Source organism: Vitis riparia, chromosome 10 (assembly GCF_004353265.1).
Source record: "Vitis riparia cultivar Riparia Gloire de Montpellier isolate 1030 chromosome 10, EGFV_Vit.rip_1.0, whole genome shotgun sequence".
In the NCBI taxonomy this organism is placed as follows: domain Eukaryota; kingdom Viridiplantae; phylum Streptophyta; class Magnoliopsida; order Vitales; family Vitaceae; genus Vitis; species Vitis riparia.
In genome coordinates this window covers 9,303,933-9,325,994 of record NC_048440.1, presented here as the reverse complement: position 1 = coordinate 9,325,994, position 22,062 = coordinate 9,303,933, and the positions used below count along the sequence as shown (strand labels likewise).

The window sequence follows — 22,062 nt, the reverse complement described above, 5'->3', positions numbered from 1 at the left end:
GTGATGTGAAGAGTCGGTTAAAGTCGGGCCTCGCCGTATCGGTCGGGCCAGGGCAAAGAGAGGAGTTGACTTGTAACTTGTAAGTAGAGACAACTGAGTCCAGGGGATGGGCTATTGTGAAGCAGCAATCGCATTTTGGGGTATGAAGGCTTGGGATTGACTATACACTCCCGCACAACCTCTTCTAGAATAGCCATCTTGGTAGCTGTTTTTAAAAATAATTTTAAAAAATAGTATTTATAAATAATTTTTAAAAATTATTTTTTAGTGTTTTATAAAATAAAAATATGTTTGGACATTTAAAATATTTTTAATCTATTTTTAATATTTTAAAATATATTTTAAAAATAATTTTTATGTTCAATGTTTTATCTTTAATCATTCTATATGTTTTTATAATTATTTTTTATGACAACCATAAAAAATTAAGATAATTAAAATATATTTCTAAAAACACTTTATTTTCTATTCTTAAAAACATAAAATAGAAAATAATTTTTGATTTTTAAATATATTTTTCTTTTATTATTATTATTATTATTATTATTAACAAACCCTTAATAATTTCTATTACTTTGAGATGACAATCTTTCAAGGGTAACGAGTCTTCGGCCTCTTCTCTTCTAGATTCCATGCCAAGCCCCTTCAAAGCTCTTTAGTATGGTTTTAAATTGTATTATGCTAAGATCATTGGCGAGTTGTTGTATTATGCTCAAAGCAACTTACTTTAAAAAAACATGCAACGTATTTGATAACTATTTTTGAAAATAAATTCTAAAAAAGAGTTTTTGAAATTTTTATTTTATTTTTGTAGAATAAAAAATTGTTTGAAAACGTAAAATATTTTTAATATATTTTTAAATATATTTTAAAAATAATTTTTATATTTAATGTTTTATTTTTAATCATTTAACATATTTGTATAATTATTTCTTAAAACAATTATCAAAAAACAAATGAAAACAATAAAAAACAATTAAAAAAATTTCCTTAAAAACACTCTATTTTTTGTTCTTATAATTAATTAGCCGATTATCAGTCTATGCTATGTCAGTTTTGCTATGGAATATTGTATTGAATCTTCATTCAAAAACCATACAAATATGGTCTAAATGATCCTACAAAAGGAGGATTTTTGAATCTTCATTCAAAAATCATACAATTAATTAGTCGATTATCTTCATTTCCAACAAGATTATCCTATTTTCGGTAAGCTATATTTTTGGCAACCATCTTCCCATATTCAACAAGGCATCACCATTGTACCCTCATTTCTAAAAATTTTCTTTCCATATTTTGTAAGTCAAAGTGAGTATTGAGATCCTGGATACCCATTTGTTGTGATTTTGGTTTGGGTTTGGATTTGATGTTGTGTTTGGTTCTGTGATTGAGTTTTCAACTTGTTGGCAAATTTGGAATGTACTTTGCAAAATCTTTAGGTTTAATGCTTTACTGCTTGTTTGTGTTTATGAATTCTATAGTATGAATATGGATAACACATGACAGGAATTCTTTCTTATGAATATGGATGTTGTAAAAGAAAGTTGTGGGTATGAAAATGTGGGATATTGGGTAAGAATCTTGAACGAAGATAGAATTAACAAGTTCTAAGATGGGCAAAATTTATGCAGTAAAAATGGGGAGAAGATTGTTTTTTGCTTAATTTATTCCTATATTGAATTTTGATCGGTAAATAATCCTATCATTTTAAGTAAAAACTTTTCGTGAGACCAACATTGGGTAAATTCAGGGTATCATCAGTGGCATTCGAAACTAGGACCATTTGCTACTTATTAAGATCATATTTTCCAATGTTCGTCTTAACCACCTGGGCTCCTTTGGTGGGTTAATTTCATTAAAAATAAATTGGTCCATGGTTTATTTTATTTTATATAATTTTGATTTATAAAATGGATAATTAATTAATGAAATGAAGGTACTAATTAGGCAAATTATTATTTCAAATAACTAAACAAGATTTGAGAAAAAAAATGTTTATATTAATAACATTTGAGTATGAAATATGTCTAGTGAGATTAAATTAAACAATATTAGCATATGTAGTAATATTGAGATGCATTGCTTGCTTCTTCGAAATGTTGGGGTGGATCTGACAAATATGATATATGATGTTGCAGATTGCACATAACCACTAATTTCAAGGTGTGGATCCAAGTGAAGAAGAGTAGAGGAAAATAGCTTTCTATTTGAATGTAGTGATAAGGCATCCTCCACTATTCAAGGTGTCTATGCTATGTTTAAATCCATCAACAAAAGGTTGAAAATCATACATCAAGGGTCGAATGATTCAATTGTTGCATGGAAGACAACAAATCAAATCTTCCCCCAACTCCACCCCTTTCTCATGATGATGGAGAGGATAATGATGGAGCTTATGGAAATGATGACAAGGATGTCACTGGTAGAAAGGAAGTTCATGGGGGTGACACTCCTAGTGATGATCATTAAGAGGTCTTATGCATTGTTTGTTGATGGAACTTTTTGGTTGACTAATATGCATTATATTAGACTAATGTTTGGTGTTTAATCTAAATGCTACAATATGTTTTTGTTTAGGTTCTTTTATTAAGGATTTGACTCATAATGTTGATAGTACTATGGAGAGACAACATTTCTTTTGGCATATCTTTCAATGCATGTACACTTTGACCAAACTATCATACCACAAAAAAGTGATCAATTCGGTATGAATTAAGACATAATATCCTATTAAATGTGCATAGTGTTGGAAGATAATTTGAATAAAATCAAATCATTCTAATTATGGATAGATTTTGTTTTAAACCAATAGTCCAATAATTAGTTATTATTTGAACATTATTTGACTTTTTAAATTTTGAATAAATGTTGTTGATTAATAACAACAAAATCTTAGGAGATATGTTTTCTTATTCATATAATTAAGACTTATTTTACATTCTGCTTTGTATAAATCAGGGCTTGTACCTCTGTTTTATTTTTAATAAGAATTCGGTGAATACTATTTTTTTTCCTTATAGTTTTTACAGAAGATGTGTATATGAATAAAACATATACTTAGCAAAACAAATTGTACAAGTTGATTTCTTCTACTCCAAATTATTACGTCACATTCCCAAACATAAGTATTGATATGGTATAAATCATACTAACTTCAAGGATGTATCCATTTTGCTATATATTTCATTATTCATGCTATGGTTAATATAAGATAAAACATTTCTTTTGGCATATCTTTTTGTCCATACGTGCTTTGGCCAAACTATCATGCCATGAATAATTGACTAATTTGGTAAGGATTAAGTTTGTCATGAATATAACCAGTATTCTTTAAGACATACAATTTGAGTTGAGATAAGGGTTTTGGAGGGGGCACTGGGATTATAGAAAAGAACATGCTGTCATTTTAGGGTAGTCTATTTTTTTTGTTTAAGTTTAGGAGAGTGATATTATGAGAAGTTTTCATTTTGATTACTCTTTAAGGTAATTAAATCCTCAACATTCTCTTTATAATTTATTTTATGTAATAGAATCTATATTTGATGCAGCTTGGTGACATGATTAGATAAACCAATGAGGTCACTATTTTTTGGCATGGGAATGGTTTCTTGTTGTTCCCTATGTGGGAAAGGGGAATTGCATTAGGGTGGATTTATCTTCTATTTTATAAGATAAAATGGGGTGGTAAATGGATTGAAATTAATCACAGATGCTACTCCTTTCATGTTTTTTTGTGGCCGCTTCATCATTGTTTCCTCATACCTCTACTCACTAGGTTCCTTTCAAATTGGAATTCATGCCTGAATGTATATTGAATTCTGCGAGTTGAAGAACTTAGTGAGAGAAGGCAATAGATAGGATCATTCACTCCCTCACACCATGATGATAAAATTATATGCACAAATTGAGAGCCCAACTCCTCCTGGTTATGTACCCGCAAAATTGTTGAAAACTGATATGTGGTTGTCTGGGAAAACTCACCACCTTATCAGCCTTGGAGGGGCCTCCACTGTTGGGTGTAGCAGAAATATTGATACAACAGTCATAATCATCATCCTTCTCTCAAGTGGTTTTTTATCTTCGGATTACCAAATTTTCAAATAATCAAATTCAACGCAACCCCCTAAGCTAGATGCTTCACCTATGTGAACTCGTAGAGAATAGAGCGAGTCGCTCGCCCTAGCCCTTAGTCTTACTAAGAGTTAGACTTGCTCTGTAGGAGGTAATGGGGCACATGAATTGCATTAGTGCAATTTGGCTGACTGAATCGCCCAGTGAACAAATCACCTCCTTGCTACCTTGCTATCTTAAAAAGAACAGAGGATTTGCATGTCTTTGATCTCGCAAATGAAAATTATATATCAAATGAACATCACCACTATGGAAACTCAATTTCTTTGGTCCCTTCTATGAAACAAAGCCAAGCCTTTTCCACCTTCCATCATGCCTTGCCCTATCTAAATTGATAGAAATGGTTCCATCATGTTTTTCTACAGCATTAGGTGAATACATTTTGGTGTCCTAAACTCATGTTCCGAAGGCACTTTAAAATTTTCAATGACACTTCATACTTTATATTGGTGATGAAGGTGTCATCTCCATAGTGCAATGCATAAATTGTATTTCCAAATGCTGCATGAAAAATGATAAAATTATGTCATGGTTCATTCCCATGGGATGCCCAAATACCTTATTACTAAATGGGATGTTCATCATATATGGGCAAAGAAAATTTTTCACTCACCCAACTTCAATGAAATCTAGCTAGCAACACTGTTGCAGTTTCTTGATGATGAATTTGTATTTATTTTGAGTTCTATTAGCTTCTTGCATTTTTACCTGCATTGTCTATAGCTCTTGCATGTCTTCTTACCAAAGTAGCTATGATTGGTGTGTGTGTGTGAGAGAGAGAGACTAATACATTTCTTCTTTGTTGTGCCTCCTACAGTGTTAGAAGGTAATACTACTAATAAGGAAGGAACTGAACAAGCAATACATAACAGAAGATATGACTCGGGAGAATATAAGCTCTTAGACTTAAAATACATCGGCCCCTACATGCTTGGTGAGTATGCAGAGCATAGTCACTACAATAATGCAGATCGCATAAAGTGGAAGATGCCCTGTTCTACGACACTGCTTGAAACAATGGTGAACTACAATTTCTTTTCTCTGGCAGTTAGCAAATGACACCACAAACCTGTCTACGAAGCAGATGATGGAGTTTCTGGCATTGAGAAAGAGGAAAATGGTTCTCTTCGAAGTTCCTTGACGACAGCAGCCAGTGCCTCAGGGTTCAGACCCAGGTCACAGAGAGCAACGAGGACTGAAACGGTGTGGCGATCAAGTCCTGTTTCAAGAATGTTCGACATGTGAAATGTCAGGTCCAGAGATTCTCGGGCAGTCTGTGAAGCCTCTGGATCCATATGAAGATACTGACAGGGATTCCTGTTTTCGAAAGGTTCACTTCAATAAGCCAAACCTAAAAGATGGAGCCTGAACATTTAAGACAAGAATAGGAATATACTGTTAATGAACTTCAAGACATGAAAAACAACCTAAAAATGTAAGCATTCAGATGAACATATCTATGAGAAGATAAATTATTCTTAGCTAAGGATAGAAAATTAAGTTAATTTAACAAACGCTATCAACTACTTGACAATGGAAATGAGTGCAACATAATTGATGTTGATGGGTATGAAAAAACTAAAAGGCTAATTCAAACAGTTACGTCTAAAGAAGGCAACACCAATGCCATCTAAGAGACTAAAATTGAAATAAGCTAAAAAGCTAAGAATCCAGGCAACCATAGCATAGTCATATCACTAGGCCATTTAATCAATCCTCTACGTTTACAACCATACAGGAAATATCTTTGCTTAAATGCGTGCAGCATACCATAAGGCTTCTTCATGCATGAACTTCTAACTCCTCATATCCAGTTTTCTTATCATTAAACTTTAAAACAATAATTTTCCTCCACAACCCAACATCAGCTCCCTCCCCCAACAAATCAAGTCCCTTCCCCAAGCTGCAATCCTAACATTCTATGTCACTGATGCCCTCAACAATGGGCTCCATACAAACATGTGACAGCATCCTATTGGCATTCTTGAAACATATCTGCTAAAGGTCCTTATTTTTATATGCTCCTTACTCCAACTTCCAGGAAAAAATCAACTAATTTAGACTAGGACAAAATTTAAGCTGTCAAAAATGAGTGTTTTACCTGCTAAACCTGGTCTAATCATGCAAGAATTTCTTAATTTGTAGGAATTCTTTAGTTCAGAATCCAGTTGAACAGTTGCAGAGGCATTTGATCTTGAAATTTAAGAACCAACAAACAATAAAAGTAAATAATGAATAAAGATATTTGAACAAGGGGACACGAGGATAGGTCTCAAGAAACCCTCTGAAAACATAAACCCATTTCTCATACAATGATCAAACCATTAAAACCTTGATATATACCCTGAATCAGCAGCTATTAAGCAACATTATGAGTTGCAATTGATCGAACAAATGACCAAACAAGGATCCCCAATTTCTTCTCCAACCAAAACACCAAAAAAGAAAATGAAAGGAAAATATTCCTAATCTTCTCATCCTTTCCTCGTCTTTCCCGGCAACCAATTCAAAGATTGAAAAAAAAAAAAAAAAAAAAACCTTGGCATACCTTGAACCAATTTCAAAAAGTTTTAAGAGTGAATGAGAATTTGAAACAATGAGAGAGATTACCGCCGGCAAGATATTGGCAGGGGATTCGCAGAGGATCTTATGGAAAGGGATTTTCCGTTTTCGTCGAGGGAGAAAGAGAGTGATTGGGCACTGGGTTCCGCTATCCCAACCAGGAGGGGTTCCATTCCGTTCTGGGTTAAATTGATAAATCCAAACGCGCCCATTTTTATTGTCGCTAGGATGGTAACTAATAATAAAATATAAATTATATAATTCACCTGTGGTTCGATAATTGGTCCACGATCCGATTTTTATCTTTCTTAAATACTAAAAACAAAGCTTTTATTAAATATTAACAAAAATAATAAATAAATAAAATTTTTAAATATTATTCCTATTATTTAATATAATAAATTTTGTTAGATATTATTTTTTAAAAATAAAACAACTTCAATATGTGTATTATTATCATTTATTTTTATAACATTTTTTTAGAATTTCTCTTAATATTTTAATAATTTTAATTAATTTCCATAAATTTTGGATAATATTTTCATAAAATCCAACCACCAATATTTCACAAATTTTTAATATTTTGATAATTGATTCTACGTAATAGCCAATACAAAGAGGAAAATGAAACAAAATTGTCATTAAGATTTCAAGGCCACTTCAGATTGAATGGCCGTGGCAGTTTCTGTTCGGCTACTCTCAGAAGATACTGAAGATACTGTCATATGAGTCCTCAAGAATTCTTTACAAGATGCTAATAGATTCTGTAATACCAGGTTTGGCATGTCAGCTCTGGCAATAAGGACACTAGCCTCATGCATCAACTCCACAAGACTCTCCGTTTGAAACCGACCAGCATTTTCCGTAAATAAATTCATCCATGCCCTCTTGGAGAATGGCTCCTGCAGCTCCTTCATGTGATGACCCGTGATGCTGGATACAGCAGCTGCACAGTCGCCTTTCTCCAGTTTCATGCAAAACCTTTCTTTGATAAGAGGAGGTGGAACCCGGCCCTCCCCAGCCAAGCGCTTCCAAGTTGTTTCCAGCAGCTCTTCCTGAGAAGTATGCATCTCTTGTTAGTGGATCACCATGAAAAGCTTTCAAGAAGAGAAATGAGACTATTATATCTATCAGCAGTTTTCGTTTCCCCAGTTTTTAGCAGAAGGGGTGTAGGGTGGGCTGGGAACTGGGAGTGAGTAGTGACCACCCACGTTTCAAATATTAAGCACACAGGCAAATCTAACAAAGCATCTAAAAAGATTTTCAGTAAGTTCTAATGGCATAAAAACGACTCAAATTTCCAAGCACTGGTGATTCCACTTTCACAACTGTTTTGTATTTACTAGAACTTTCAAGCAGCCTACTTTTGCTGGGTTTAAGATTTAACATTAGAACATTATTTCAGTTTTTCATGGTTATTGAAGCAATAGCCCCAGTTTCAGCAATTGAATGATTCGAGGAGAAGGAATTGTTCGTTCAAATGGTCGAACAAAAATGGAATATTTCTGCAGAATATCCAACGCACTAACCAAATGTGATGTTTAGAAATAGGAGAATACCTTTCCAGCCCTGGAAGCATCCAGTATTATCCGTAGATGTCGTTTAGCATTGAAGTGGAACCCATGGTGTAGCATCCATTCATACACATACTCAAGATCATCCCACCTCTTCTCTGCATTGCATGCATCTATCATAGTATTGAATGTGTAAATATCTGGTAGTACCCTATCATTGTAATCTGATTTACTACTGATACGATTCCCATCTCCTAACATTTTCCCAAACAGTTCTTTCGCTTCTTCAAACATCCTATGTTCCAGGTATGCTTTCAGCATTACGTTGCAAGTGATCAGATTTGGTGAGCAAAACTCATGCATTTGATTGAATATAAATGCTGCATTTTGAACGTTTCCAGAGTCCAGACAAGCTTGAATTAAACCAGTGTATGTTACTACAAGAGGCTTATTTGCAACCTTACATATCTTCTCAATCTGTGAAACAAAAAGGGATGTAAAACAAAATCAAACTGTATGACCACAGAATGACTAACTGAGAATAAATCAAGCATAAATACATGAAACTCAGTCAGATATGATGACTACAGATCATCCATAAAATCCTCAATATCATTGCCAAAAAATTATCAGCTCAATGCTCGTATGAGCAGAAGTAACAAAAGTGCAACACTGCAGCAATGTACCTTAATATCATTGTCACATTATTTTTTAACCTGTTGAAATTCAGGGTTGTATCCATATGGATCCCCAATAACAACAAAGAAAAGCCACCAGAGTACATTATAAACCATTTTTCTAGGCTTTTTGCAGTCTCTAGGCAATATCACATTTCAGTAATACTGTAGCAATGCTGAACTGAAATGAGTGACTGACCATTTGTCATATTCTTAGGTTGGGTGGGTCTGATTTAAGTGAGTGCATGATCCAGAGAGCCATACTGTACACAAGTGCAAGCACACACAAAAATATATTCACCTTCTGCAGTTGAAGTTCTAGTGCAAGTCCTAATAGAAGCTAAGGAACAACTAGGTAATGAATATATAAAAACCTGAGCAAACAAAAATACCTGCATTAATGCTTCTTGGCACCTTCCTGCACTGCACAGACAACGAGCAAGATCATAATAAAGAGCAGCAGAACCCACTACGCCTCGTTTTTCCATGTCTTGAACAGCCAAAACAGCCTTGTCCGTTTTACCTTCTCTCCATAGGGTATTCACGAGAACTGTACATAACAGGAAATCATTGTTGTAATGGTTCTGAGAAACAAGTAAAGAAGCGCAGTTCTCTAAAATACCTTTATATGTCAAAGCGTTAGGAATAGAAGATTTCTGCACTTTCCAGAAAAACTCATGAACCAAATTGTACTTTCCACATACAAACATCACCTGTTCAAATAAACAACTTCAGTGATAGAATTCATTTATAATTTCATGGTCATTACTCAGAAATTGAAATTTAAATTCAAGGTAAATCCAAACAAGCATCTGGCAAACAATCCTGTCCCGTATTTTTCTTCATTGATTTTTTTTTTTTTTTTTTTTTGGCATTTTTTCAAGAGCTTACAAAATTAACTCTCCAGCTGCACTGGAATAATATGGCATATCATCCATCTAGATCATAATGTCCATGATGAATCTCACAACATGACCCTAATAAGGTTATCAGATGGGGCAAAAAACCATGGAACACCCTATGATGCAAGCCAGGATCTTACTAGAAGGAACAAAACCAATTATACAAAGAAGCTTTTACTCAAATAGAAACAAAGGAATAAGAGAAAACTGTCTTTGTTTTCTCTGTTGATCATTTACAAATAATAGCTAGCAATTGAAATTCTCACCTAATAGAACTTAAGCCCTACTTATAATTTTCCTACTATAACACCAGTTACATAGTTCAAATAGAATCCTAGTCATGCAATCAAATAAACTTGTAAAAGCGACTAGAAGTAAAATGGAACGTAAAAGACCACTTGCTACCAATTGTGGCACATGGAGCTTGCTCTTCAATGGCTTTCACATCATATTATGATGCATTATAGCCATTAACTAACTAAACCAGAGAGCACCAAAACCATTATAAACCACCATTGTGGCAATAAAGAAACTCATAGCACAAAAACAATCCAACACCCAGCAATTACAAGAACATATCAACAAACTAATCAAAGAAATGACTGCCCATTTTCTTATTGATTTTGACTCTCAAGCTCAAAGCTTGATTGACCAAATTTACGATCTGAATAGAAAGACCAAGTTCAAATCAATGATCAAACATGCTTGAAGGTCCAGTTCACATTATTCTTCTCTCTCTTTATTTTTTATTATGCTTTAATATTGCATTTCTAACCTAGATTTACCTCCTTTAAGGTTGAAAACTGAGACCTAGTATTGAAGTCGAAGTTAGGCTTCTTGCAGCACCATCGTTGACAATTGGGAGATCTTGACCCTTCAGGAAAGTACCTCATAATAAGATTTAATGAGAGAGAGAGAGAGAGAGAGAGAGAGAGAGAGAGAGAGAGAGAACAATCCTCTTTTAGAGATCTTCCACTCTGACTATGTCCTCTTTATCATCTATTCTCATAAATACCCAAGAACTCCCAATCATGAGACCACCTGAAGAATCTTAGATTCCAATGACCACTCTGTTCCTCCAAGCACTAGCAATGAGCTACTAATGCATCTCTATTTGTTGCCATATCCTTAAGAGGAATTTCCTCACAATAGACATCAAATCAGAATTTGTTCCTTCACTCATTCGCTACAAAGATGATAGCCAGGCCATGAAAATCATGAGGCACAAACCCATAGCCTCCAACTCTCCCTTGAGCAGAGCATGGCCCTATCACTCCCCACAAAGAACATCCAGACTTGTTCACCATATCTATTCTCCACAATCTAGTCCAAACGTAACGCCCCCAACTGCAACACCCCACTCCCCCACCGCCCCCATACCCCAATGTCCACCTCCACAATATATTCCAGACCTTCCTCCCTCCCAAACCCAACTAAATTTGTCAGCCATGACTTTCCTCCAGAATCAGTTTCTATTAAAGTAACCACCTGCCTAAGAAAGCTTTATTTAAAAACAAGTGGATTTCTTATTTCAAACCACTCTTCTGCTTTAGGGATTAAATGGTTGACCAAAATAGTGGGTTTTCTGACGTCCCTAGAGTCCCCCACCTTCTCTGAAACTTCTTTAACCTATTGCCTAAATTGTAAAGAGGGCATAAAGTAGATTAAAAAATCTGAAAGGGTACTCCTAATAAGCATAAACCTTTCCACTTAGAGAGAGATTGCCTTTTAGAAGAAGCTAACTTCTCTTAAAGCATTTCACCATTGAGTCCCCACAGATTTAGAGGTAAAAGTCATACCCAACAGTGAACCTCCCTACACTCAAGCATGGAGTGATGTCCACTACATCCTCCACATTCCCCTTTGGGATAAAGTCATTGCTTCAAAGAATGAAAGAGTACATATACTATAGATGCACTGTATTAGCTTCCTAGAATAATGCAAGGTCATCTGTGAATAATAAATGAGAGATCTCCAACCCTAACCCACACTCCTCCATACCTTAAAACCCTGACAAAAGCTCCAGCCATTTCTCTCTAGCAATAAAACAACTAGAAAAAGACTCCCTCGCTAATTCAAACAGGTAAGGGGAGATACAATCCCCTTGCTTCAATCCTATGGAACTTTGGAAGATGTGTAGATGATAACCAATTAAAAAATCCAATCAAGTAATCACACCAAGAGGTCTCAATTTATGTGATCAAAGCCCTTTTCTATATTCAATCACCTTGAGCTCTTTGGCCTTGAATCAATAATTTCACTAGCAATTAGAACAGCATAAATTTAACTAGACTGCAGAACTTCCCCAACTACACTCCTAAGCCTGTAAGAGATAAACCCTACACTTAGCAGATAGGCCTAGAGTTCCTTACTGTTCTCCACCCTCCATTTTAAGGATCAATGTTTTGAAGATTGCACTTAAGATTCTGTAGAAATCTTTGAAGCATGCAAATCTGTCAGAAAAATCCAAAACTTTCTCTCAACCTTTATGACAAAATTTCATGGAAAAACCATCAGGGCCTGGAGTCTTATCCCTTGTAGATCATATATAGCAAAGTCCTCCTCACCAAAAGCCCCCCCAAGGTTACCTCTTTCCTTCTAACTCATAGCCCTGAAGTTCAGTCCCCTTAAATTGTGGTCCTCCAAGCCCCAAATTCAAGTACAACTACTGAAAGAAAGATGAGATACTTGACTGAATACATTAACCAAACCCATAAACTTTTAGCTTGCTCAAATAATTGCCATTTTTGTGGACATTCCTAATCCTGTGAGAAAACCAAATGGTGTCCTATCCCCTCCTCAAGTCACAAGGCCATAGATTTTTCTCATCTTGCTCATCTCCTGGAAATCTGTTAAGAGGCTATACATCCATAGAGCCAATCCTTTAAGACCCACATCCTCATCAGATAAGCTTCCTCTTTCCTTCGTATCCCATAGTTTGATCAGCTTTAGAGCAGTTGCATAGAGCCCTCCACCAATACACTCTACATCTTCCCACAACCCTCTAATAGCACCTGACTCTTCCTATGGAGCTCTTCATTCCCATTATAACAATAGGTAATGGCAATGAAGTTACAAATCCATAAAACATCCCAAAATCAGCAAAACTATTTATTGAAATCACCCATAGCCAACTTGAAAATATGCATTGAATCCACACATAGAGATGCTATCAGTCATATCTGACCCTTTTCCTTGGATGTAAAGTTGGGCAAAGTTTGAATATTAGAAGGATAGTTGTATTTCTGAGTTGTGAAATCAAATGAAAATCCATAAAATCATCTCAAAATTAGCAAAATTATCGTTAGAACAAAAACAAATAAATATTGAATATCATTCAACACAAAGAAATAAAATTCAGTACTACATTTATCTTAAGGCCATAAAACCGGCAGTATAAAATACCAACAATCAGCAACTCTTACCTCCATGACAAGTCCATATGTTGTGATAGAAGGTTTTTGGCTTTGTTGCTTTAATTGTTGCAACACCCAGAATGCTCCTTCCCATTGCTTCCGTCGGACACAAGCATTTAGCACCTATATCCACAAGCATTACATATAAGTACCAACACATTTATTAATGGACACAGAAAAAAGTTCATCAAAGCTACTTAAGATCAACTTTATCAAAGAATAATTGAGGTTTGAGATTGTTTTATAACAGAGATGGGATGAGCTCTTTAAAATTTACCCATAAAATGAAGAAAAGGGAACACATAAAGTCCTAAGTTACTCCAATGACTTCATATAACTTTTAAACTTTCCAATCTCTAAAAAATTTCTATTCTATGTTTTAGCTCCATCATTTGGAAGGTTTTGGAGTTTTAGTAAAGAATTAAAATCCTAATAAGTCACAATATAAGTTGCATTTCTTTCTTGTAAAATTTTAAATTCTTTGGAATTTTGTAAAGCCTATGAATTAAGGTTCATTGATGTAAAACAAAGACAAAGATTAATGAAAAAAAATTGTATCCTTGCATGCTTCTATAGTGAAACTCCATTAATTCCTCCTCTAGGTGAGAGACCTAGAAGGCCTTCGTGAGAATATAAGATTTTTCTGTTCTTTTTTCTATAACATTTTTCTTTTCTTTTTGTTCTTTTCTTCTAGGTGAGAGTTCTAGAAGACCTTAGTAAGACTATAAGGTGTTTTCTTCTATCTTTTTCTTCTCCATTTTCTCTTTCTTGTTATAGCTTTTATTTTGCTTCGTCATCACCATAACCTTAATTCTTCATCCCCTCCTTAAACCCTGAAAGAGTGGATCCCTAGTCCACCCTTATGTGATTGCAAGCAACCTTCTTGGGTAGTCCTACAAGAAACCAGCTTTCAACCTGACACAACCTCTATCAATTGAGGCCAGTTTTCAATTGGTGGCAGAAAAGGGCATATCATTCACCCTGACTTAAACCATAAAATGATCCTGTGGATAATAGAAATAAATGCATTTCAAATTATATAACAAAGTAAAATGGCATCATTCCGTCCACTATGCAAGCAGCATTTAAATTAGTTTATCTCTAGGAATACCTAAACACCTCCTTAATTCATCCAAATGCAATACCATGTGGAGAAAATTTTTAATGACTTCATATACACATCAGGGGAAACCAGAGAACCATAAAAAAAAAAAGATGGAATTAATAAAAACAAAAACACACAAAAGCATGCATGCGGATGGAGTGAATGTAAAGCCATCAGACAAATTCCAAATGAGAGCCTTCTACGTAATTAACCAAAAACATCAGTTCATATAACAAACAGATTTAGCAACTTGTAAAACATTCATATATTTTCTATCATCACAAATGTGTGATGAATTAGATGAAAAAGAGACTAATCAAGCTGATATCTGATGTAGGAAATGTGAAGGGACAAAAATATTAAGATAGCGAGATCAAGTGTCATGTATAAGGTTCTAAAGGTAAAGATCAGCATTACGACTTCAGACCATTATTTCCCAACCATGGATTGCAAATAGATATTACTCACAGCATTGTAAACAATAATATCTGGTTCCAACCGTGGGTCCCACTTTTCAAGTGCCCCTGTCTTGAACTTCTTCCTGGGAGGAGATCTCATGCAATCAATCACATCAAAAAGTTCCTTCATATGTCCTGCTTGTCCAAGAGTGACTGCAATACAATGATAAGCTACTAGGTCGGGGTACGAGGACATTTGTTGCTGGAGTTAAAAAGAAATAGAAAAAAATGAAAAGGAGTTACAACCTGTTTGATAATCAAATTAGAGGCTAAAAATTACAATATTAGGGGTTCTGCCCATTTGATTCATTCGGTAACACACAATTGGTTAGCACTTAAAGAAGATTTTACGGAGTAAAGGTAAAACAATTCCAAATGCACAACAGTGGATGGCTGGATGCAGGCCACTTAGTAATTGACACTTTAAAATTTTGAGATAAAATGATACTTTACACTTAAGTATTCCACTTCTGCACATACGTCTTTGGTGCTTAAAATTCTTAGCACAAAATATCCAGTTCTATCAGTCACTGCATTAGTCAAGGTTTCTTTTTTTCCCTACTTACATTAAGGTGCACATTAACAGTTAGGAGAATGTAACAGTAAGGAGAATGCCTCCATAATGAAAATTTATGTGCATTACCAGCATTGCATAGAATACATTGAGTGCCTCCACAGGTCGCCTTGCCTTTCCAAGTACATCCAGTGCAGCAGTGTAAATGTATCTGGATTATAAAGAAGAATCCAGTCAAAAGTTATCAATAATTGAACGATCAAGTCACATACAATATTAAAATGACCATGATTTTTTAAAGTTGTTATAAGACAAGATAGGGTTTTCAAGTAAGCAGTACTATTTAAAAACAAAAAGGGGAGGGAGACAAGAAAAAATATTTATCCAGTTTGATGAGCAGGGAGCATTGGCTTTCTGGTAGAACTCAGTTTGTCTCTAAAATTTCCAGGCAAGTACTAACAAGAAATTACTTGGGTCATATAACAAAAATAAGTAAGGGGAAAAAAGGTTAGAAAATGGATGGCCAATTTTTCAAGTGAGTAGACAGCAAGGAAAGAATGAAAAAATGATCTGCAAATATATAATGCAGCCACCCGAGTCAGCTTTCCTCAATCCTCTACTCCTTCAGGTGTACCCTCCAAGCCCAAGATTACAAGTGACAGCACTAACAAAATGCCTACCATTCTTCCATATTTGCCCTCACCATAATGAGCACTTTTTTCTATATAAGAAAAGTAGAAGGATTACAAACATAATTGTCCACTTCTTCTCAACACTTGCTTCTGTTGGTGCATGCATATTGCACATGCCAAAATTGTCTAAAACCCCAAAAAAAATATGACTAACAACCCCTTTATTAAAAACATCTATAAGTTGATTCTCAATCTTTGCAAAAGTAGTACAAATTTGTTCAAACTTAAGTTTTTCCTTCATGAAGCCAGTTTGTCTCTATGAGCTTAATGCTACTGTCATGCTAAAGTATGAATTATATCAATATGCCTAGTTGTCATGATACAAACTTAAAAACAGGTAAGCCTCTACAGGCACCTGAGGTGACTTTTTGACCAAGTTAGCTTAGAGGCTTACCTGTTTTTAAGCCTATTCAGAACTCAACTTGGTACAACTAATTCTTCTTACTCTGGCAAGTTACCAAATTGCCACCTATGCAAGTAAAATACCTGATGTGGTCCTCTTATGATAAACAAAATCAATCCAATCCACATCGTAAAAGCCTCCACTCTTATATAAACATGCTTCACATACAGGATTCCATAACCAAGATACTTCATTCAACATGACAACATATACAGTTCCAAATGACAAGCAGCAGAGGAATGCATAAGACAGCTTTTGACACCCCTGACGTAGGCAATACAGGCCTATTAGTGGAAAACTATAAACTCTTCCTACCAAGCTTGAGTAAACCTAGATCATTAGCACCTTCATAGCCAAACTCATAATTGATCTCCACTGGAATATCAGCAGATTAACATCCTAACATCCCAGCTTCCTTCAACAAATCCAAGAGACTTTCCTTGTGACAAGCAAAAATTTATTTCCCTAACCAGGCTATTCTAACACACAGGAAATATACATCCTGTTGTTTACAATGATCAATTTTCTCAATGAGGAGCAAAAGTCTAGTAAGAATTGATATGTTAAGTAAATCCCTTAGCCGCTATCCCAGCCTTTTAATGCTCAATCTCTATCTACATATGTTCAATCTGCGCTTTTGGCTTGTTGGTAGATAAACCAGTTTTCAAGTTCCATGCTTTTCTAGAGTTTTCACCATCTTACATGATTTCTCTTGATCGCTGCTTCTCTAGAGTTTTAGGGACTTCCAAGATGGGAGATCAAGGGGGTATTCTACTTTTTATAGAATATCCATCAAGTGGGGGTGTGCTCAACAGAGAAGACTTCGCAACAGATACTGACTAAAGAACTTTTAAATTCTTTTACAGAACATATTGTGCAGGACAGTTGATGGTTTCTCAATGAAGGAGATCTTAGAGTTGTAAGACTCCTATAAAGGTGGGTTGTTTTGTTTGGACAACAGTGCTGGCAAAAAGACTAACCATTGATCGGTTTATGCAGAGAGCAAGTGGATTCAAATTTGATCAACCACTCAACCATGTATAACACAAAAACTGATAAATAAGTACAAGTCGATGCAATGGCTTCCCCAGAGGAGCATTTCAGAAAGTGTTTTATTAATATTTACCCATTGAAGAATTACAATGAGAAAAGTTATAGAATAAACATTCACCAGTTCCCACTAGCTCCCTCGCCTATCATAGGCGCCATCACCAGTTGGTCCTCTCCATCTCCTCTACTAGCACCATTACCTCAAAGACTACTAAACTTCCGTTTTCACTGATACAACTTCAACACCATACAACATTTTCATAACCAAGGGCAAAATCAGTGGCCCCATCAGTCCTCAACCACCAACATCCCTACCATCTTCTCTTCCAGCACCACCATCAAGCTTAACTCCCATTATCAACTCCAGAACTACCACAACCTGATCTGTGCCATTGCTACCTCAAAAATTGCCTGCTGCCACTACCAGCACTATGAAATAATTAATTTCACCCCTATCAACTACACTCAGTATCTGCGACAATATTTTCTCTACATCTACCATTGTGACCTCGTATCAATAAAACCCTCACTGCAATTGCCGCTACATCAAATTAAACAAATAGCATTTAATGTCCTCAATACAAGGCCTGATACTATTCTCTAGCAAATCCGAGATCCATCCTCTGATTGTAACACATCCCATTCAAATTTGATAGCTGCATTCAAGCATATTCTGGTACATGATATAAAATATGACATAATTTTACTGCTTATAGTTGAGCCAATCTTAGAACATCATCATCATCATTAGAAAGATAAGTCAAACAAACTTTTTTTTAACTGAAGTCTTATTTCCATAATCACTTATTTCAGGGGGAAAAGGTGGTTTTATATAACATTCATCTTACCAAACAGAAACTAGATAAAAAAAATACCTGAGCTTGTGGGATTTGAAGCGTTCACGCAATTGAAGCCACTCAAGGACTTGCAGTGCCCGCCTCCAATTTCCTAGCTTTCCCAATATCTGGATAACTCTCAAAATAGAGTGATCTGTAAATCTTATTTTTGCACTTTGCATCATCTTAGAGAACATCCACTCAGGCATATCAATGTCTGCGCCATTCAACCTATCAAAATAAACTACTTTAACATAAATCAGACCTTGAGAAAACTACAACTAAAACCAATGTGCAATAAAAGTGAAATCTTAAGATCAATGTGTCAATGCAGATAGAGATAGATAGAGATCACAATGTGTCAGATCTTCCTCAATCCAATATATCAACTATCAAAGAAACAACTTATGCATTTTCTGCCCAAAAAAAATCTCATTTTTAGATGATATAACAGGAGTCCCAGCAGGAGAGAATCCTAGTTCAAATTTTATAATAATTTCTTACCCAAGTGACACTAATCTTGAATAATACAAGTTTCACCTCAAACAAATAGTTCATTTCAGAATGAAAAGAGGAAATAACAAGTAGCTACTGAGAAAGACAGAATTTTGAAGGATGCAGATTAGACAAATGGTGAAAATAAATAAATAAATACAACAGAATTGCTAGGTGGGAGAACGAGTATCTGTTGGACATAACAGGTTACTTTGCAACAAAATTATGAAGAAACTGGAAGTAGTGATACAAATAATTTTAAAAACATTGTGCATGCTTGTAAAGCCAGTCTAATCATTAAAATGGCAATAGATTGAGCTATATATCACTAATTTCAAAACTCCAATAAACAAAAAAGTGGATATATATATGTATGTATGTATGTATGTATGTATGTATGAATGATAAGACATATTGCAATATATTGTGATATTAAATCCTCAATGCATTTTTCCTTACACATATCGGCAATATAACCAATGGAATATGTGATATATCCAAAAATATTGCCTCCAAGCACATGCAACTACAAATTCAAATAAAAAAAATATCAATTCCAAAGTCCTTATTCTTTTCCAAAATAAATATTTGCTCAATTTTTATTACTTATATATGTCATTCTTTTGATTAATTGATCAGAGGTTTTATGTATTAAGGAGTGGGCAGAAACCTTGAATCCAAATTGAGCATATTACATCTATTTGAAAGGTCCTAACCTAGGATACAGATGCCATAAAGCTGGTTATTGTGAAGCTCATAAATGCCAGAAAAATTTAGGTAAAAACAAGTCAGAATCTGGCAATATGATGGTTTGAATATACTGGTTAGGTAAGAGGGTAAGAGAGAAAAGGAAAAAGTATATAGAAAGCAATGGAGAAGCATAAAAAGAACATGGTGTCCTAGATGATCAATCCTCATCCTAAACACGTGTGTGTGCATGAGAAGAAAAAGATTCAAATTACACTGCTGCATGTATTTAATAATAGAAGTGCACACTCAAAAGTGCCCATTAAGTTGGCGTGTGTGTGTATGTGTGCACGTATCACACAAAGTAGTTGGAGCCAGGAATCGGGTTGTCTCTTTCCCTTGTCCTATGGGGGCTAGGGGAAACTCAGCTTTTGCACTTGACCTTTCCACTACATGTTGCTTCTCATTTTAGCTTGTTACAGGTTTTACCACCAACAGAGGTACAATAAATGATAGTAGACCTCCTATCAGTAATAGAACTGACCAGAATCAGTGAACACATCAACCCTCATCTGGCAATATCCCATGTACAAAATGCCTTTGACAAGACCTGTCTCCAAGTAACTCAACATTTTGTATGAATGATACAAGTGGCAAAATTGCACCTTCAAATGAGGACCAACAAAATACGGCTAAATGGGCCAAAACAAATTGGCACTTCTACATGCGAACAATACAACTAGCAGATAAAATCTTGCATACAAGCATACCACATAAGCACAAATGACCAATAACATCTTGTACACACACATATTATTACATAAGCAAAAATATAATGGAATGCATCCTCCAATATAATAACCTTCCTCTGCTCCCCTATATTCTTTATTTGCAAACCGGATTACATCTTATTACAGCAAGGACTAGAATTACAACCAAACAGTTTGATATATCAGAAAATCTTCCAGTATAAAATCCTAGATTAAGCAATACAATTATGTGCAAGAAGATTGAAATATTCATAAATAAATTTGTCTTATAAAGGCACACCAACCATAAAATTTGTGATAAATTGTTGCTCATCAACAAATATAAGACAATTCATTTAGCAAGAAAAAAAAAAAAAACTTATCCAATATTTGTGCAGTATTGAATCAAAACGTAGAATACTTACAACTTTGCTAGCTTCTGGATTCGTTCTTCCATTTCCATCTTTGAAACAGGTTTCTTGACTGTAATGTCATTGAATGCCTCAAAATTTTTGAAGGCAGCCCTTTCTATCTCCAAAATGTCATCACCACCTTTCTCAAGGAAACCCTTCCTGCTCTTATTGAAGTTTCCCTTTTTAATACCGATTTTTTCATCACCTACTTTCTCGACTTGAGCCCCATTCATCTCATGTCTTTTCCGCATTCCTTTTCTTCCAAGACCACCGCTATCTGCCTTAAAGGCACGTCCTTTCAATTTATCATCCCTTTGGCTCTTGGAAGACCCCTTCCCTTCCAATATTTCAGAGGAATTTTCATCATCATTTTCCCATCCCAAGTCCAGTTCATCTTGAACCATGCCCCGGGCACTTCGACCACCAGAATTCTTATATAATTCATCTTGCTTCCCGAATTTGGATTTCTTTTCTTGATATGGATGCCCTTTAAAATCCCCCAAATTCACATTCTCTTCATCTCTCTCCAAAGATGGCATCCTCAGAACACCTTTTCCCCTTCTTGAACTACTCTTAGACCTATTTAAATTCCGTGATTGGTTCTTCCCCCTGCCAGTTCTAACAGACTCCATAGTCTTCAAATACTCACCAAATGAAGGCTTGAACTCAAGCTCTTTGTCTAGAAGCCCGTTATCGGCCGACCTGCCATTAGACTCTTCTCTCAACAAAGTATTAACTGTAATACAGTTGGTTCTTCGCGCATTCACTGCAACACCAAAACTGGGTCTCCAAGAAACCGAAAACCCAAGTGATGAAGGTGTATTCCAGTTGCAATTCGAAGAGAAACATCCGATTCCTTGCAAAATAAAACTACCCATTTGCGCATTTACCATGATTGTCACCACCAGTTCGATTCACACCGCACGATATACATAGAAAACAGAGTCGGAAGAAATTGAGATTTCACCAAACATCCCTTGTAACTCAGCGAAAAGAGCATAATATATGCTGTTTTGAACGTAAAGAGCACTCACATCAGTGGTGGCTGGGGAGACCAAAGATTTTTTTTCGCTGTCCCTGTATTTTTATCTGCTCTGTTGTTTGAAATAGCCGAACCGGCGGGTGGCCCGTAAAAGGAACCGGTTCACGGTTCAACAGCCTATCTCGGTGGACCGACTGTTAAATTTTAACATTGTATTTTATGAAAACATAAAAAGAATGAGACGAAAATCTAAGTAAATGAATAAATATTATAGGATAAAAATTAAGATAAAAATATTTTAAAAAATTAAGAAATAATAAAACAATTAATAATACAAATATTAAAGTTATTGTTGTAAAACAAAGACAAATATAATGCAAATCAAAGTAGTAGAGATAAAATATATCTTACTTTGATATATAATATGGAAGAAGGAATCAAAGAAGAGAATTGAGAAAGTGAAAGAAAGAGAGAGA

At 35.1% G+C, this 22,062-nt stretch overlaps 1 protein-coding gene and 1 long non-coding RNA gene across 2 annotated transcripts; both read right to left on the bottom strand.

The window, feature by feature from the left end:
- Positions 1-4,901: 4,901 nt before the first annotated feature.
- Positions 4,902-6,849, bottom strand: LOC117924054. Its single transcript, XR_004652709.1, has 2 exons — positions 6,742-6,849; positions 4,902-5,496 (listed from the first exon to the last, which is right to left on the bottom strand). It is a non-coding gene; the product is annotated as an uncharacterized LOC117924054 (long non-coding RNA).
- Positions 6,850-7,309: 460 nt separating this feature from the next.
- Positions 7,310-21,661, bottom strand: LOC117922908 (pentatricopeptide repeat-containing protein At1g30610, chloroplastic-like). The gene is made up of 9 exons (XM_034841123.1): positions 20,617-21,661; positions 18,300-18,491; positions 15,409-15,490; positions 14,776-14,967; positions 13,212-13,325; positions 9,507-9,597; positions 9,277-9,434; positions 8,253-8,684; positions 7,310-7,748 (listed from the first exon to the last, which is right to left on the bottom strand). Exons 1-9 carry the CDS (start codon positions 21,495-21,497, stop codon positions 7,335-7,337), a joined length of 2,556 nt encoding a protein of 851 aa, XP_034697014.1. The 5' UTR covers positions 21,498-21,661; the 3' UTR covers positions 7,310-7,334.
- Between the last annotated feature and the right edge of the window lie 401 nt (positions 21,662-22,062).